General features: G+C 34.6%; 1 protein-coding gene across 3 annotated transcripts in view; it reads left to right on the top strand.

The window, feature by feature from the left end:
- Positions 1-18316, top strand: part of LOC122229476 (U2 snRNP associated SURP domain containing) — a 53645-nt gene extending 35329 nt beyond the window's left edge. For all 3 annotated transcript variants that reach the window (XM_042954640.1, XM_042954639.1, XM_042954641.1), the window contains 8 exons: positions 396-552; positions 1273-1368; positions 2058-2124; positions 4940-5099; positions 7805-7915; positions 10442-10560; positions 12768-12944; positions 14113-18316. In XM_042954640.1, the coding sequence (XP_042810574.1) occupies positions 396-552; positions 1273-1368; positions 2058-2124; positions 4940-5099; positions 7805-7915; positions 10442-10560; positions 12768-12944; positions 14113-14251 (1026 nt within the window). In that variant the 3' untranslated portion in view covers positions 14252-18316. The remainder of the gene's footprint in view (positions 1-395; positions 553-1272; positions 1369-2057; positions 2125-4939; positions 5100-7804; positions 7916-10441; positions 10561-12767; positions 12945-14112) is intronic.
- Positions 18317-19840: the final 1524 nt, after the last annotated feature.

Raw genomic sequence — 19840 nt, 5'->3', positions numbered from 1 at the left:
TCAGTATCATTGAGTCTTCTCAGACCGCTTTAGGTGAAACCTACTTATACATTTGAATAGTATGATATGCCTCTTTGTTGTAGCAGTCATTATAGTCACAGTTCTTTGAATATTGTGATTTTATGATTGCCTGCTTCCTCCTACCCCCTGGTCTCCCAGAAAATTCTAGTAAGACCTATTACTTGAGGGACCAAAGGAACAAACTTGTTTTTGTTTATTATTGTATCCTCAGTGCCTTACATGGTACCTGGCATCAAGAAATACTTGGTAGATATTTCTTAAATAATGAAAGAATGACTGCTTCTTTGTCAGACAGGAGGATGAAGTATATCCTAGTTATAGCAATATGACTTTAGTAAAGGAAAATGTTACAGCAAGTACGTATGTTTCTGTAGGATGTACCAGATGACCTCGATGGTGCCCCCATTGAGGAAGAGCTTGATGGTGCACCTCTAGAAGATGTGGATGGAATTCCTATTGATGCTACTCCCATTGATGATCTTGACGGAGTCCCTATAAAGAGTCTTGATGATGATCTTGATGGAGTGCCTTGTAAGTTCAAATTTCAAACTGATGAGCTAATAAGTTTGATTCCAAAACTTTAATTTCCACACATGTGGATATGGAAAAAGTTTAAGGTATCAGTCTTTAATTTGTCTTTTATTTCTGACTTTTCAAAATTCAAATACCAATAATACATTTGACTCTGCCAAGAAAAAGGTTTTCTTTCTAGTCACATATCTTTATTGGGATAGTCTCGTATAAGTAAGTTTCTCTTTTTGTCTTAATTGTCATGAAAACTATAGGCACAATCTTGTTCTCAGTTATATTCATAATCCTAGATGCCTTGTTTTGTCAGTTCTGTTTTTATTCATAATTTATGGGTTCATGTTTCTTAGATGCCTAAAGTCACTTTTGGCCATAGGATGTATACAGAATCTGTAGTATATTTGAATTGTATGAAAATATTAAACAGTATAAGAATTGTATAGTTTAAATAGTGATTAGGTAAAGACCTTAAAGATTTTTTTACTGCCCCAACTTCTCCATTTGCTTGAAATCATAATAACTTGTATATTTTGTATTGATGTATTTGTGTTTAAACATCGGACCTCAGGTGTAGAGAATTAGATTAGTCATAATCCTTGTTCTTGACACTAGCATTATTAGTCCATATGTGGCCTTATTTTACTTTTTAATAATAGAATGAATACCCGTGAACTCTTTAAGTCATCTAGTAGTAGGGGTTAATGGCTTATCCTTCCTCATTAGTGGATGCAACTGAAGACTCCAAGAAGAATGAGCCCATATTTAAAGTTGCCCCATCAAAATGGGAAGCTGTAGATGAATCTGAATTAGAAGCACAGGGTGAGTAAAAGTACAATAAATATTAAGCTTTAGAAAATTGAGTACTTAAAATCAATTATTGGTGTGTGTGTGTGTATGTTTTCTTTTTATGTTTTACAACATTTCAACTTTAAGACCCGGAGTTACTATATTTTATGTCTAGTGGCTAAGTTTTCATTATGGTTGTTGTTACAATTTTCGTACATCTTTCAGTTTGGATGCTTTGCGAGTAATCAAAGAAATCACTAATACCTTTCAGGGTAAGGCATTTCAGTAGAAAATGTAGATGGAAGTTACACCTATTTGGAAATCTACTTAGAGGTCAGTTTCAGAGAAACCAGGCTTTGATCCTCCCATAATGCTTGACTTTTTAGACGCAGTTTAGACCTGCCTTTCATACTTACTTGGATTCGTGTCCTTAAGTGCTTATAATATGTAATTGTTAATATTTGTAGGTTCTAATGAATAAATCTTAACCATTCAGCACACAAATAAAAATGATAACATTATTTGTCACCTCATGAATTTGAATAAAATTATAGCATAGGTGTGAGGAAAGAAATATAGCACATAGAAATGGTTTTCAAAGAAGAGATAATTGGCAGATAATTTCTGTAATATAAACTTTGAATTCTAGAGCTGGGCTTCTACTATACTACTGCAAATGCTAATTTACCTTAATGGAATTACATCCTTTTCCTTCCCTTTAGCTGTAACAACTTCTAAATGGGAGTTATTTGACCAGCATGAAGAATCAGAAGAAGAAGAAAATCAAAAGTAAGAATCTAAGTTTTGAACTTACTCAGTTTCTTATTACATATAAGCTCCCTTTTTCATTAAGAGGTATGCTTGAAATAATAGTGAAGAGGAAAATTTCACTCTTTAAAACCTTGTTGGGAGGATCATTTTTAGTTCTTCATTGTTTTTCCAGTGAATAAAGAGCTTTTGGTTTCTGGTCTGATGTACCTCATTTCACTTTGCTTCTGAGTTGATTTTTCAATGCTAGGTTTATATATTCTCACTTGGTAGTTACTAAATGGTCAGCTGCATTTATTTCAAATCTTTGTCATGAAATACTGTTTTGGCTTTACAGAAAGTGATTTTTAAAATGTGAATGGGAAGTTATGCTGCTTTTTATTTGGATTGTACATTGCTAAGAAAAGCAGTGCATTATGGCTATTCTGTTATGTTATTTAAGTGTAAACAGGGGTGCCTGGGTGGCTTATTTGGTTAAAAGTTCCACTCTTGGTTTTGGCTCAGGTCGTGATCTCACTGTCCTGAGATCAAGCCCCGAGTCCTGTGTTGGCTCTGCACTGGGTGTGGAGCCTGCTTGGGATTCTCTTCTTTTCTCTCTCTGCCCCTCCCCTGGTTGCATGAGCTTTCTCGTTCTCTCTCCTAAAATAAATAAACATAAAAAAAAAAAAAATGTAAACATCTCAGAAGAACTAAGAATGAATTAAAAAAAGCTTTCCTTTAACATGTAGAGAAATTATAATTTCAAATTTTGCTTTTTGGTAATCACCTCAAGATTGTTTTTGCATACTGAATGCGATTATAGGAATCTTGCTCCCATATTCTCCAGCAAGTTTGTATTGGTAGATTTTAGGTAGAACCTGACAGCTTTTTAAATCATTGCAAAGGAAATTAATTCTTTTTAAATAGGAGAACAGATGACCTCAAGAACACAAAGCAGAGGTTTCTGCTTAAAAAAAACAAAAAAGAAAGAAAAAAATCTTTGTTCTTTTATCCTTCTCAAATGGAAGAGTGAACAAAGGGAAAAAGTCCCTTTTGTGTCCCAGCACAGTTTGGGCATTGTATGGATTCAGTAAATGGATATTAGTAGCATTTAGATTGTTGTTAAAGAAATGTGATTGTGGGAACACAGTTTGATATACTGAGGAAAACTTCGCATCAGTGATGTCTTTCCAGAAACATTGGTGTGATCAGAACAAGTCAGCAATGATGATGATGGAATATTAACAAAATATAGATGTGGTTTGCTGATGGAAATACCTCTCCAAGGCTGTTGAAGAATACAGGAATTGGGATAGTCCAGTTTGCTTTAAAATAGTGCTTTAACCTTTTTAATGTCTACAGTACCACATTATTAACATCTCTGACTATTGTAGCATCACTGGCTTAAAATACATGTGTTAATTCATGAGATAATTAATTTAGGGGAAAGGAAGGGTATAAAAGGCCATTGCAGAACTCAAATGTTTCTTCAGTTTGTTTTGTTTCTATAGGTATTAACTTGTTTTGTGTAAATTTGATATTAGTGTTAATGTTTGGATTATGACTGCATTTCAGTGTTGAAAGTAAAATAATCAGTGAGAATAGAGTCAGTAGAATACAGTGAGGCATGGATCACTGGAAATGTAATTTTTATTTTCCTTAAGAGCTCTAAATAAATCACGGTAACATAAAAATAGCTTTATGGAAGTATAAAGCAAGGCAAAGATAATTTTCACATACAACTTTCTGGTCCTTGAAATTTTTTTATGCCTCACTACTGCTCTCTAGTGGCTGAATCCAAAATGCTTTTTTGAAACTAGTAATTACTTTTTATGGCAGAAAAGTGATTAAAAAAATACATAGCACTACTCTTTGTAGAAAACTTCCAAATAGTAATTTAATTTCATTTATGATGAATTCTGTATGGTTTTATAGACTTGAATTTCCATTTCTTTAAAAGAATAAGTCCTGGTTACCTAGAACTGGTAACTAAGAGCTAAAATCAAAACCAGTTAGAATGGACTGCTCAGGGACTGCAAAATTAAAATAGAAATCATAAAATAAATATGTGTCTCAAATTATCAAGTATAACTTATTTTAAAAGTAAATAATATGGTTAATGTTTGGTATCTAGTCATCTAGATCCTTTCTCTATATATAGAAAACATATAAACAAGACCAACTTTTACAATAGTTGCCTGCCTCTTTGTACTGTATTGCTCTGGAAGGATAGGAGAATTTTTCCTCTTTGTATCCTTACCATGGTAGTCCCTTAGTTTTTCATTTTCTTCTTATCTGACATAGATTCTAACAGTATAATTTTCAGAATCAACTATGATATTGAGTACTAATATATGATAATATTTAAAATTTACACATTTATTCCTGGGATTATGTACTAATCAGATAAGGTCTTTACCTACTACCTTGTTTCTTAACTATGTATGACACAGACTCATGTATTTTCTAGTGTATAGGCTCTGCTGAAAAAAGGGTAAACATTTGGCCTTTTTAACATGAAGTGTTCTGAAATCACTCTGAACTGGAAAGTATGGGGAATCATTGATTATTCATTTGACTTAACACTGCAAGGAAAGTTGTAGAATGTTGTAGGTAACATAGAAGTTGTTTTTAAATGATTATGTTGAAGCTCAAACTTTTTATGTGGAAGAAACAGAAGAGTTTTATAGAATTCTCTATTTGATAAAATATTTTATAAAAACGTTTTAGTGATGAATTGTCCTGTTTTGTTAACACTATTTACAGACTAAGACAGTGAAAAATAAAAAAAGCCAAACTGTAAAATGTAACATTTTTTTCTGTCTTGACATACGATATATTCTGCTTATTTCCAAAGTCAAGAAGAAGAAAGTGAGGATGAAGAAGATACTCAGAGTTCCAAATCAGAAGAACATCATTTGTACTCTAATCCAATCAAAGAAGAAATGACGGAGTCTAAGTTTTCTAAGTACTCTGAAATGAGTGAGGAAAAACGAGCTAAACTTCGTGAAATTGAGGTCAGTATTTCAGTGAAGTTGAAACTATTTCACTGGCCTTCTTTCACTTTTCCGCTGACCTAGGCTCCCTCTTGGCATCATTCCTTTGTGCATTTTCTCGGTGCCTAGAAACCTTCATACCAGCTGACTTCCTACAGACCTCTTAGTTCAAGCATTTCTTCTCTCCTGCTATCCTTTTCTTACACTTGTGCATTTGCTTACTTCTCCCTATTTACCTCTCTCGTTATTTTACATGTACTGTGGTGTGTGTTTTATTTTGTTTTAGCTTGCTTGTTTAATGTTTCGAGTCCCTACTAGGTGCTGATTTACATGAGGGGAAAGAACCATGTCTGTTGTCTGTTCATCATCATAAATCCAGTGCCTGGCACATGGGAGATCTTTTGAAGATATTGATTTTAAGAATAGATTACACTGGCATTATAAAATTATTACATTTGAGTGTACATAGTATGTAACGAGGAAAAGCGAGCTATTTTCTGGCACCTTTAGGTTATATCTGCATTTTATTTCAGTGGGGAGAGCAGACATTAAGTGAGACTTAGCAGTAAGAAGGGGGAAAAACTTATGGGAATGAGTCCAAACTGTCTCAACCTGACTTTTCCCTCCCTCGGTCCCCTGTCCTTTTTAATACCTTTTTTTTTTTTTTTTTTTTTTTAATTACCAAAAGGAGACCTATCAGAGGGAAGGGTATTGTTGTAATGGGAACCTTCCTTATTCCTTGTTGCAAAGTGATGAAACATTCCCAGTAGTAAATGTTAGTGTAGCAGTCAGTCCAGAGTCTCAGAAGTATATCTGAGAGTGTATTTTAATACTTTGTCCATTGATTTAACAGTATTTTGGATGTCTGCTATGTATCAGCACTGTTCCTCTTACTAATTTATAATTCCCACCATAGTAATTACCTTATTTCCAGTTCTCTCATCACTGTTGGGCTGGTACAAGTTTTTGCCCAACTCTTTCTCAGATATCATTAAGCCAAAGTAACTGTTAACAGGGAAAGTATTTCATTTTAACCTTACACAGAATCAGTATACTGTCTGTAATAAGTGAAGAGGAGGGATTTTCAGAGTTAACGTGTTGGATATATTTTTTTATATACAATCCTTACCAATTAAAAAAAATTATTTCTTTTACTCAGGGGATGGTGGGGAGTTCAAGCAGGGGAGAGACAGAGGAAGGGAGAGAATCCCAAGTAGGCACTGCACTGTCATTGTGGAGCCCAGTGTGGGGCTTGAACTCATGAACTGTGAGCCGAAATGAAGAGCTGGATGTTTAACCAATTGAGTCAGCTAGGGCGCCCTTGTTGACAAATTTTTTAGGGGACTATATCAGTGACCTCACTCCACCTGTGGATTTTTTTTTTCCAAGTTGCACATGCCCCTTCTTAACTCTCAGAACTCCTCCCAAGCTTACTGAACTCTGCCTGTCTGGAGTTAAATAAAAATATATTTTCTTGATAATGAAGTTATACCGTTTAAATGCCAAAACAGACTACTGGATAGTTTTAAGATGTTCTATTTACCCTGATAGAAAAAGGGCAAAAATTGGGGAATTTATGAGAAATGTTCATGAAGTCAAAAATAGTGAAAATAATACTTTGAGTGGAAGAAAGTTTTTGTAGTTTGTTCCCATTCTATGGGAAAGCCTCATAATATTTATAGTAGTATTTAGTTCATTTAAAGGACCTATCAGTGCTCAGTAAAATAGGTTAAGATGTTTGCATATACAATAATCCTGTCAGGCCGGAGTGTTTTCTTCCCTTCTTCGGATGACATAGGGTGGGCAGGTTTGACGCTGCAACGGGTGGATCCATGTGCTTTCCATTTCCCCCTCCAACAGCCTGAGTCCTCATGTGTTTCATCTTACTTGTTCTCCCTTCATTTAATAAGGTTATATATAGATATCTTTATGTAATAAAACATTTTTATATATGTGTACATACAAATATATATGTATTACTGTATAACTGTATTAACATAATTAAAGTGTGGAATATATATTATACGTACACACAATGCTGTATTGGATGTTTTATACAAATGGTTTTCTGCTTGTGTATAAATTAAAAGAAATGGAAGTGTTTCTGAGTTTTTTTATTAGTACATATTCTTACTACCTTAAGTATATTCTGATATGATTTAACCTTTCCTTGATGTCTTGATATTCAGTGATTACATTGTACTATAAATAGAGTGAAACATTCAAATTCTGTAGTTCTGTGTTTGGTCCTACATGAACTGTAAAGAATGCTTTAAAAAAAATATCTTGTGTCCTGCTGGCTGTCATATCTTGTTGGAAGTATGCTTGCCTGTATAGCACCCTTGCCTCTCACATTTGGGGAGCCAGATAGCAAATTCATTATCGTTGTGTTGAGATAATAAGTAAGTTCTTAAGGGTCTGAACTATATATAGTTCATGGTTTTTGAGTCCTCTCATGTGGCTGTGCAGAGAGCCTGTGGGCCCATGCCTGATTGCTTGAATCCTGCATGGTTGGGCTTGTCTGCCAAATGGTCTTCAGATAAGGGGGAGCTTTATGTTGATGTTATATTTTGACTGAGTCCCAATCAGATATTGCTTTGCTGTGTTTATATTTTTCCTTTTTACACATTTATTTCAAAGGAAAAAGGAATTTTTTAAAGGACCAAAGCACTGCTTGAAAGCTATAATGATGAAAAGATTTATTTTTAAAATGTCTTATTTCACAGCTCAAAGTTATGAAGTTTCAGGATGAATTGGAATCTGGAAAAAGACCTAAAAAACCAGGCCAGAGCTTTCAGGAGCAAGTAGAACACTACAGAGATAAACTTCTTCAACGAGTAAGGAATAAGTGTACTCAATAATGCGTATTTTCCGAAGTAATTTGTTTGACTACCTAGAATTTTGGTATATTAGTACACTAAAGGAAAAGTATATCTCAAATTATATCCTTTGATGTGCAAATGCTGAATACTGGTAGACAGGAACATTAGAAATTTGATGTTTTACAATCATTTCAACTTGGGAAAGGGTCTGAAAGCAATAGCGCACCATTTTATTCTGGATATACTTTCTACCTGTGGACTAGAAATTCCATGCTTTCAAAGCTGGAAGACTTTATATGAAGTGCCAACATTTGTGACAGTAAAACACCAACAACCCCCTGAGAAGTGGCACAGAGATAAAGATGGACTTAGAATTTGGGACGTTCATTTAGGACTCCTTTTCCATTGTTTACAAAGAAGGACACCAAGGGGTAACATACTTCATTGGTGAACTCGAGTACATAAAAAATTTGTGGCGATATACAGAGAATTTAGAACAAGAAAGCCCATTTGTTAATTGTTGAAAGAACCCAGGAATTTTATTGGGACTGCTATTAAGTTTTACCTTGATTGTCATTGTAGAAAAGACTATATAGAGAGAAAGAAAAGAAAAGGCTAGACTAGAACACTAGAACTTAGACTCACTAAAGCTATTAATGGTGTAGAACCAGTGAGAGGAGCAGCACTATGGTAAAGTAGCTTCGGTGCCACACAGACCTGTGCACTCCTGGGGCTGCCTTTTGCCGTGTGCTCCCAGGCAAGTCCCGGAGGCCTGCTTTTCTCTGTGAAACTAGGTTGATAGTCCCAATTTTGCAGGACTGTGAGATAATCGCTACTTTTTAAATTGGATTTTAATTACTTTTTTATTGGATTAAATTGTTCAAAATATTTTAAGTATTTCAATCAGGAAAATATATCCTACAGATTACCAGATGAAGACAGTGTCCTTGGCATCGCTATCTATCTATTTATTCATTTTCTAATTTTTTAAAATCTTTATTTATTTTTGAGAGAGAGAGAGACAGAGAGAGAGAGAGAGACAGAGTGCAGGTAGGGGAGGAACAGAGAGAGAGAGAGACACACACAGAATCCAAAGCAGGCTCCAGGTCTCAGCTGTCAACACAGAGCCCGACGTGGGGCTCGAACCCATGAACTGTGAGTTCATGATCTGAGCTGAAGGTGGATGCTTTACCAACTGAGCCACCCAGGCTCCCCCTCAGCATCACTTTTTAAATCTGTACTCTAGTTGTATTTTGAAAAAAGAAAAATGAGATTTTTAAAAAGATGTATCTGTACCCCAAGAGTCCCTTTGGAGTTGGTGGCAGGGATTTGATCTGCATTTAAGACTATACTTTGAGATACTCACTGGTCCTGATGGTAGTAATACCTGTATTACATTTTACTCTCTGCATTCTATGATTGTAATTGGAGAGAAGGATGTGTTTCTTGAAGGTATATACTGAGGGTCAGCAGACTCATCACCTCATCATAAATCAGCTTGTTGGAACACATCCATGCCCCTTCAAGCTTTTGGACTATCATGACAGAGTTGAATACTTGGGTCAGAGATCCTGTGTGGCCCATAGAGCAGAAAATACTCACTCTATGACTCTTTACAGAAAATGTTTGCAACATCTGGTATAGGCATTTTATCAGTTACCAGGTAGCTTTCTTGATGCATACAAATCGTAGAGAGATTCAATTCCTGGTAATGAAGACCTAAGTTGGCTTTGTGGGTTCATTGTTTGTAGCCACTCCCTTAATTATTTTATCAACAGAAGTCATAATTTCAAGTAAGAAGTGGCAGTAGTAGCAGTGGGGATAAGCAGATAGGTCATCTTTCTGGTTTATATAAAGTCATATAGTCATTTTGTACTTGTAGAAGTTAGGATTTAAAATTTCCAATACAAATGGTACTTGTTACTAATTAAGATTTTTTGATGGATGATTATTGTGAATAGCTGTATTTCCTTTTAAGCCTTTTGCTTGGAAAGAGCTCTCCTTTGATTAAATCAACTTGCTGTAGGAATGCTGCTGACTATTGTAGTCTAAGATAGAAAGGCCAGTCTCTTTTTCCTTGTTTTTTTTGTTTTTTGTTTTTTTTTTAAGTGGAGGGACAGAGGGAGTAGTTAAGAGCACTGGCTGTAGAGCTTAGACTCAGATCCTGACTTCTCCATCCATTATGACTATGAGCATGGTACTTAACCTTTCTGAGTGTCATTTTTCATCTCTAGAATGAGGGTAATAGCAAATTTCTATTTTCTGTTTTGAAGTGTTACATGAAATGGTATATGGCAAGTTGTTTAGTAATTGGTCTGTGGTAGGGATTCAACCGTTTAGCTGCTGTCACTGGTATTAGTATTTTCACTCAGTGTAAGAAGAAATGACTACTTTTCCTGGAAGAGTAGGTATTTTTTAAAAAATGGCATTGTACCTTCAGTAGTGATTTTAAAAAGTGGTTAAAATATTGTTGCATAAATGAGATTAACCCAGATTGGTATTTTTTAATGACTATTCTTTCTTTAAAAAAAAATAAAACAGGAGAAAGAGAAAGAATTAGAAAGAGAACGAGAAAGAGATAAAAAGGATAAAGAAAAATTGGAATCTCGATCCAAAGACAAGAAGGAGAAAGATGAATGTACTCCAACAAGGAAAGAAAGGTATAACATTTCTCACTCAGTTCCTATGCTGGTTTCAAGTTTTGAAATGATGTTTCATTTTGTAATGTTTTCATCACTGATGCCAACAAACTAGAAAAGTATTTTTTCATGATAGATGTGTTTGGCTCCTGCCTGCAGGAGGTGGAATTAGCTGAGAAATGGGGCAGTTAGCTGGCACTTGGCTTAGCTAACTGGGACATCATCCCTCTACGTGGGTCGTATGGTACCTTAGCCTTAGTTAAGTGCAAGAATTCAGTTACCGTATTAGGTATCAGACCTGAGGCTTAAATAACTAAACAGCTTGCTATATCTTGCTTGTTGTCTCTGGTATAAGCATTTCTTCTGAGTTGAGGCTGCTGCCTTTGAAAACTTGAATCTCCCAATCCTATCTAAAAGGAGTTTGTATACATGGACCATAGGGACTTGCTCCTCATTTTAAGTCTTCATTCTAATCAAAATCACTTCTTTTTTAGTTTTTATTTTACTTTCAGTTCCTAAATGTCTCATTTAATAGAGAAAATTGCTTTAGTAACAGAACTGAGATTTTCCTAATAAAAACCAAGTGAATGCAAATTAAAAAAATTCTGGCTTAGTTACTCTACAGATAGTTACAAATAACATAGGTATACTAATTGGTTAAATGCTAAATTTACCATTTGTTTGTCTTGTATTTATTTTTTTGATACATTTTTTGATTCATAGAAAAGTTGCAAGGATAGTATAAAGAATTCCCAGATATCCTTCACGCACACTCTCCAAATGTTGAAATATTTCTACTTTTGCTTTATTTTTTTTCCCCTTCCTTTCCCCTCCTCCCAACCATTTAAGAGTAACTTGCCGGGGTTCCTGGATGGCTCAGTCGGTTGAACATCCAACTTCGGCTCAGGTCATGATCTTGCGGCTTGTGAGTTCGAGCCCCACATCCGTCTCTGTGCTGACAGCTCAGAGCCTGGAGCCTGCTTTGGATTCTGTGTCTCCCTCTCTCTGCCCCTTCCCCAGCTCTTGCTCTGTCTCTGTCTCTCTCTCTCTCTGTCTCTCTCTCTCAAAAATAAATTAACATTTAAAAAAAAAAGTAACTTGCCAACATGATGCCCCATTTTCTTACATAACCATAATAAGTTTCAAGATTGGAGAACTAACATTAAAAACAAAACAAAACACTATTATTTGGGGCACCTGGTGGCTCATTCGGTTAAGTGTCTGATTCTTAGTTTTGGCTCAGGTAATGATCTCATGGTTTGTGGGTTCAAGCCCTGCTCAAAATAAATAAACTTTAAAAATGAATGAATGAATAAATAAGTAAAGTGTTTAAAAAACACCTCATCAGAGACCTTAATGAAATTTTATTCATTGTTCCAGTGTCTCATAGAAAAAGAAAATTGAACTTAGTTGAGTTCAGTATGTTTTGATCAACCTATATTTAATTAATTATTTTATAATTTTATTTAAATCTACGCTGATTAACATATAGTGCAATAATGGTTTCAGGAGCAGAATTTAGTGATTCATCCCTTATATCTAACACCCAGGGTTCATCCCAACAAGTGCCCTCCTTAATGCTCATCACCCATTTTAGCCCATCTGCCCCCACCTCCCCTCTAGCAACCCTCAGTTCTCTGTATTTAAGAGTCTCTTATGATTTGCCTCCCTCTCTGTTTTTATCTTGTTTTTCCTTCCTTTCCCCAATGTTCATCTGTTTTGTTTCTTAAATTCCACATGAGTGAAATCACATGACATTTATCTTTCTCTGACTGATTTTGCTTAGCATAATACACCCTAGTTCCATCCATGTTGATGAATCTATCTTTAAGATATTCTTGGGGCGCCTGGGTGGCGCAGTCGGTTAAGCGTCCGACTTCAGCCAGGTCACGATCTCGCGGTCCGTGAGTTCGAGCCCCGCATCAGGCTCTGGGCTGATGGCTCGGAGCCTGGAGCCTGTTTCCGATTCTGTGTCTCCCTCTCTCTCTGCCCCTCCCCCATTCATGCTCTGTCTCTCTCTGTCCCAAAAATAAAAAAATAAAAAAAATAAAAAAAAAAAAATAAGATATTCTTTATAAAGGGCTTTGAATGTTGTTGGAAAATAATAAGGTTAAGTGAAAATAAAGTTAGTATAAACTGATAGGAATAAATCGCTAATTCAGTAGAAGGAAAATGAATACTTGATCCTTTGCTCACTTATGTAATGTTTTGGGGGCTTTGTTCCATAGGAAGAGGCGACACAGCACATCCCCTAGCCCATCTCGAAGTAGCAGTGGTAGACGAGTGAAATCCCCTTCACCCAAATCGGAGCGATCAGAGCGTTCAGAAAGATCTCATAAAGAGAGCTCACGGTCCAGGTCATCTCACAAAGATTCTCCTAGAGATGTTAGCAAAAAGGCCAAAAGGTAAATGCAGTTATTTTTTTGGTAATATTTCAAATGCCAGTTTCCTTGTCATTTTACCAGCTTTTGAAAATAATTTGGCTGGCAGCCATTTTTTTAAAGGGTGTTAGAGAACCAGAGAAGTATACTTTCATTTTAGATTATTCCTTCCCACCTCCCCACCCCAGTCTCAGAATGACTTAAAGCATAAGAAGGCTTCCAACAAGTAAAGACCAGCCAAGAATTTTAAACATTACATCCAGTGTTCTCTGTGGACTAGGGATAGCTGCTTTACTTTTCATTTTGTTCTTCAGTTTCTATAGAATATTCTTTGGTTTTGTCAAGGCTGAAAGAAAAATACATTACCCCCTTCCTCCTGCCCCTGCATCTTATTAGCAAGTTCTTGGGTAGAGACTTGTGGAATTAAATACCATTCTTCAGTGTGTAGTTTTAGTGTGTTACATACTTCTTTTCCTTGTAGTTCTAGAAAAATGGTTAAGAAATGTTTTATTCATCTGGTGTTACATAGTGGAATTTTCCTGTGAACTAAAACTGCTTTATGTCCTAAAACTTTATTATTGTAACCATTTTTAGTAAATTCTTTATAAAAGAGAGATGTTTCTCCTTTTCTAAGTGGTACTTAGATATATATATATATAAAGTATATTTATTAGTTTTGGTAATCTTCATGAACTGCGTGCGTACAGAATTATGGTGTCTTAAATGATTTCCTTAACGATATGCAGTAGTTGGTGCTTTTCCTTCAAGAAGATAGGCTGCAGAGCTGCTATGCTTTAAAAATCATGTGAATGATTTTAGATGCCATTTTGAACTTTATCTTGTAGATTTAGAGTTTCAGACTTTGGGGGTATATTAGTAACCTGGGGAGCTTGTTAAAAATGCAAATTCCCAGTCCTTACCTCTTGGGATTTTGATTAAATAGAACAGTGGTGGGGCTCAAGATTTTGTCTTCGTAAGCAAGCGCACCACTGATAATCATGGGTGCTGCACACCGGAGGTGCAAACTTGTGTGTATGTGTGTTTCTGTAAAGTAGGCAAAGTGTAAATTTGGGAAGTTTACAACCTGTTTTATTTCTGACTTTGTGCTCTGTTAAAGATTTTAGGTAATTGAAGGATGGTCCATTTTGATCACATGAGTACTTTGATAAATTGTTTTCATTTGTTTCCACAGATCACCATCTGGTTCCAGGACACCTAAACGGTCTAGGCGATCACGGTCTAGATCCCCTAAAAAGTCAGGGAAGAAATCCAGATCTCAGTCCCGATCTCCACACAGGTCTCATAAAAAGTCAAAGAAAAACAAACACTGACATAAATCTTTAAGATGCTGTCACTTATCGGAAATGCAATTTTGTTTTGTGCCTGAATGGTCTGTTTTTTTAAAAAAAAAAAAACAAAAAATCAAATGAAAGAGCATTCCTGGATTTTTTGTTTATTTGTTTGTGAATGCATGTGTAAACTCATGAGTAACTACATCTGTAGACCTGTCATTGTTTTATATTGTATAAATTACTTTCATTGTGGCTGTTTCTCAAGATGAAATTTTTATTGTGCTAATGAATTTCATCAGAAATGTGTATAATGGATCTGCTGGCAGTAGTAGTATTTTGTTTTAGGATGTTGTGACTTAGCAAAAATAATACAGATGTCTTCCCCCCTTTTGTAGCTTTGACAATTTGAATTAGATTTCAAATAAAATCTGAACAGAAAACTATAATGTTGTTTTTTTGCCCCATTGGTGACATCAAGTCCCTTAAAGTCCTACTGAGTTTAGCACTTCTGTTGTGTTTCTTATACTTAATGCACTTTATAAGCTCCATTGTTCAAGTAGCTAAAGTTTTATATTTACTAAGATGACTATGAAAATTAAGGGACCTGAGACTCCTATTTGGTAGGGTGCCAACCAACTTTGATGAGGTTATCTTGGATAATACTAGTACCCAGAGATCAAAAGACTAGGTAAAGGTGGCATGGTCTTTTTTGTTAATGGAATGCCTGGCTACAATATTTTTTCTGTTTTCAAAGAAGCAATACGATTTCAGTATACTCAGCCTATGTCCTGAGCAACTACTTATTTTTAGGGGAAAATTAAATCTCCGTCTTTTGACTCATCTTCTATCATGAAAGAAGTTTATTTATAAAAGAAATTTTCTAACAAGAGTTGGCCATAGAAGTTTTTTGTATGATAAATGCCCTTTTATATAGCCCTCTGTAGATTACCTTTCAAACGCTTGTATTCATGTACTTCTACAAAGTTCTGTTTAAAGCACCTTAGTTTTTTGTTTTGTTTTTTTAAGAATTGAATTTTAGGTTTTAGCTTTAGGTAAAACTTAAAAGTAAAATAGTTTTCAGGAAACTTAACATCCAATAGTTTGTAAATTCATTGTGCAAAGTTGATTTAAGCAATTTGCAGAGTTAAAATCTATATACAATGGGAATAATTGCTGCAGTATGAGGAAGAAATAAGGAAACTTGTGTAATGTTGATCATAATATTGCTATAAATATGTAATAAAGGGTTATGTAGACTTGAACTGACACTACTACAATTTGTGAATTTTTCAGTTTTTTATTTAGACACTTTATGCAGTGGTTTGATATTTTCCCCCCTTCATAGAGTAGAAAACTGTTCTAATAATGGATTGTTTTGAGTTAGATTTTAAAACTGTATTTTCCAGTTGTTTTACTTACTGTTGCCTAGTTATAAAATAAGCTATACCAATGGTTTGAGGAGTAGGTATATTAGCTGAGCAGTGAGGTATGCTGTTTCCAAACTGGGCAACCTTAAAATACAGCTTTAGAAAAGAGCCAATCACATTGTTTTACTTAATGGTTCTTGTCAACATGCAATATTGCTTGAAAGTTACTCCCTTACTGTTCACTTCACTCTTTTGTTTGTCCATAATGTTAGGGAGTGTTAATTCCTAAATGTTGCTCAGAATAATTAAACATGAACATTTGGTGCTGGTTTTTAAAAACCTACAAATATAGCCATTTTAAAAGCAACACATTTTTTCTCCTCTGTTCATTGCCTGGGAGAAGGGAAATTTATATATTGCTTTTTTCTGCAAATATAACAATAATGTTGAGTTGCTAGTGATTTGGGCATTCCATTATTAGTTGGTATCTAGTATAGTTTTATAAGTAATTGGTCAGGTTATGATTTTCCCAGCCAAGTTACAAGGAGTGCTTATTTTTTTCTATTTAAAAAAAAAAATACCCTGGGGAAGGAGGAGTGAGTAGAAATTGTTACGTCAGTTTTGGGTGCTTATTTGTAGTAGTTTTCCTACTGCAATGGAAGTTTGCAGTCCCTTTAATTTGGATCCAGATACAGCAGATATTCTTTTGGGTGTGTTGGGGGAGGGGATTGCTTAGGCTTGATAGAATATGTATTCTGTAAGTTAGCTAAATGTGTGTATTGGATTGGATTGGATTTTTTTTTCCTGGAATTGCAAATGGTATTGTTACATAGGTTATTTCCAATTTTACTTAATGAGAAAATATCTAGAGTAAGCCTGTTTAATTCTTCATGGATTCTATGAAAGTTTAATAGGATCATAAATTGGTAAATTCTTAGTGGGGGAGATAGTTTACCATTTTTTAAATAGCATATTATTCATCTGTTTCCTATCTAAAGAACACTCTTCATTAGACAGCAAAATTTCCACAGGTTAACTAAAATGTTTGTAGGGTGGCTTTCTATACAAGTTACAGGAAATACACTGTTCCCACTCTGTAATAGATGGTTATGATGCTCTGTCATCGCTACAAGTAAGAGTTACCTACTCTTTTTATAAAGAAGATCCTACTCTTCTTATAAAGGCTTAATCTCTTTACCTTCGATCCTAATAACATTTATACACGGGGATTTCTTACCAGTTTAATACCATTTAATCTCCTTCTCCTACCCTGAGAGAAAACACACAAATAAATGGTGGTCTGTTTCTTACCAAAGAGAGACCTATGATTGAAAAGTATCATGTTTGTGAATCTTTTCTTTGACATTGTATTTCCTTATTACCATTAGCAAGCATATGGGCATTTCTAAACTGTAAATGTTGAGAAGTTAGAGATTAAAGACTAAAACAACAAAAAGCTCTTTTATGATGCTTAGAATGTTTTTGGCTTTTCTGCTAAAGTTTGCAGAGATTACGCTGACCTAATTTTTCTTTGTTACAGACCATTCGTGAGCTAACCCTGAGATTTTTATCCCAATTAAAGAATCTTAGAAGAAATACTTGCTTATGACTTCTGTATTTTATCCCCAAAATTTAATATTCTTGAAAATATTTTTAAGAAGTTCCAATCGATTTAAGTATATTAGACATGTTCTCTACACATTTGCCTTCATGATCATATAGATTATGAAAAGTTTTATGGCCATAATAGTCTATCATTATGATTCTTAAAAAAATGAGAGCAAATAAATCGCTGTATTGCCAGAGTGACCTCGGCTATTCTGATGACCACATCAGTGTGATTTCTTCAACAGAGAAGGTTGTTTTAAAAATAAATAGTAACGCTATTCTAAGACTGTACATTTACAAAATAAGAGCTTTTTTTCTTTGTTGTTTTCCTCTTTCACTTTAATGGAAAAACTAATTACAGGAAATTCAGCACAGATACTAATGAAGACACTAGTACAAGTTTAAAAGAACACGTGACTAAAAACTCACAAAGTGCTTGATTTCTTCATATTTCACATGTAGATTTTAGGCAAAGTTTAGGGGGTATTTCATTTCTTGTCATTTTGCTTTTTTTCTTTATTTTTGTTGTGAACTTCCCGGGACTCAGAAAATACACAGATACAAATCCCAGGGGAAGTGTTGTGATGCTAGACTAAAAGGTGGGAATGTGCTGCTGTTCAGAGTGAGCCATGTTCCATTGTTGAAAATTCAACGCCTCAGTGTTTATTCAGTACCACCTCATGGAGCTTCAGTGTAAATGGGTTATGTGTATAACTGATTATTTATATAGTTTTGTAGATCTATAGATAAAATGCCCTCATTCATTTTCACATGTAATTGTGCTTGGAATATTTGTTTTATCCTTTTACTTCAACAGGCTCTTGTACGTTACATCTCTGCTGATTTGAAATATCAGGAAAGACAATTTTTCAGGAATGAGAATAATCTAGTTGAAATCAGCTCAGCTGAAATATTTTATAGCAAGACCTTTTCTTTTGGGTGAACTGATTCCATAATTTAGTTACTCTTGATGTAAGGATTAAGTTTATTGTGGAGCTGCTTTCCAGACTGTCACTTTATAGTTTTTCTACATAAAGATTATATAGTTGCAAAGGTTGTGGAATTTCCCTTTGTTGTTGTTTTTTGACTTTTAATTACTTTAATAAAAAAACATTGTTTTCATAGCAAACATTAGCCTGTTCATGTAATTTTCTCCATGTAGTTTTTCTAATGCAAGCTCAGTAAACCATAGCTGGTTTTCAGCAGCTTTCTTTCAAGTGAAATAAGTGATGTGTCACATTTATCAGTTGTAGCTAAAATGTTACATCTTACATGTTTAAACTATAATAAAATATTTTTATGATAGATGATTCTCTTGATTAGGAAATTTTATTGTTCCCCTTCTTTGAAGAGTTATTTTGTTGATTTTATTTCACGGGGGGGGAAAGGTTTCAAACATACAAAATTGTAGAATGAACATCCCAAGTATCACCTTGTTAGTATGTATCTCTGACTGAATGTTTTGTTTTTAAAACAACGTAGTCACAATATCATCATTACACTAAAAATAATCCATTGGTTTCTTTTAAGACTTAAAAATGTTTTAATTGTGGTAAAATACTCATAACAAAATTTACCATCTTAACTATTTTTAGGTGTATAATCCAGTCGTGTTCAGTGTATTCACATTGTGCAAGCAGTCTCCATAACTTCATTTTACAAAATTGAAAATCGAACAATTAACTCATGTCCTCCCCATCCCCTATTTTCTTTTTATTTCTGGGAGTATCACTAACTACTCCAGATACCTCAAATAAGTGGAATCATAACAGTATTTGTCTTTCTGTGACTGGCATAATTCACTTAGTATAATGTCCTCAAGGTTCATCCATGTGGTAGCTTGTGCATTGGTTCTTTTTTTAAAACCTACTTTTTCTTTAAAGTTTCTCTATTTCCTTACAGAATTTGAAAAGGATTTTCCCCAAATGGCACATTAGCATTTTCTATTTTGAGTAAAAACTTCAAAAGAAAACAAGTAATACCAAGTATATATGCCAGCTATTTCCGTATCACTTTCTTTACCATTTTTACCACTTTTTGTGCTGTGTTCTCTTTAATGGTTATGTATAATTTCACATCAACATTTCATAGCATGGGGTACAAAGTATGCTTTCAAAGCAAGCCATGTGATTTTGAAATTGTAGTGTATTAATAGTAATTACCATACTCAAATGCTTTTTTTTTTTTCTTACTGCCTGCTGAAAAGGAAACTAAAACTTTGGCATGTAGTAAACGCAGTTTTTGGATTGGATATTCATTTGCCACAAAGGAAAGAAGAAAAACTCTATTCTCATTTCTTTTATTTGGCCCTAAGAAAATGCAGAGCTTCAAACTGTTTACAGTAAGGAACTTGCTTTTTGATTTTTAAATGAGATGTGGCAAGGCCTAGTGTGGAAGGGGAGGAAGAGCCTGGGCTGTGGAGTCCTATTTGGACTGGAATTCCCAGCTATTCACCATTACTAGCTGTGTGATATTTCGGAATCTAATTTTCTCACAAAATGGGTACTGACCTTGGGTGTTTATTGTAAACGTGAAATCACATGTAAATCACTGACACATAGTTATACAGTGGTATTTAAAATTAATAACCGTATTTGAAAACTAATGATGGGAACATCTTTTAACTAAAAATAGAGTTATACTATAATTCCAT

The sequence above is a fragment of the Panthera leo genome, chromosome C2, assembly GCF_018350215.1.
Source record: "Panthera leo isolate Ple1 chromosome C2, P.leo_Ple1_pat1.1, whole genome shotgun sequence".
In the NCBI taxonomy this organism is placed as follows: Eukaryota; Metazoa; Chordata; class Mammalia; order Carnivora; family Felidae; genus Panthera; species Panthera leo.
This window is presented reverse-complemented; position numbering and strand designations above follow the sequence as displayed.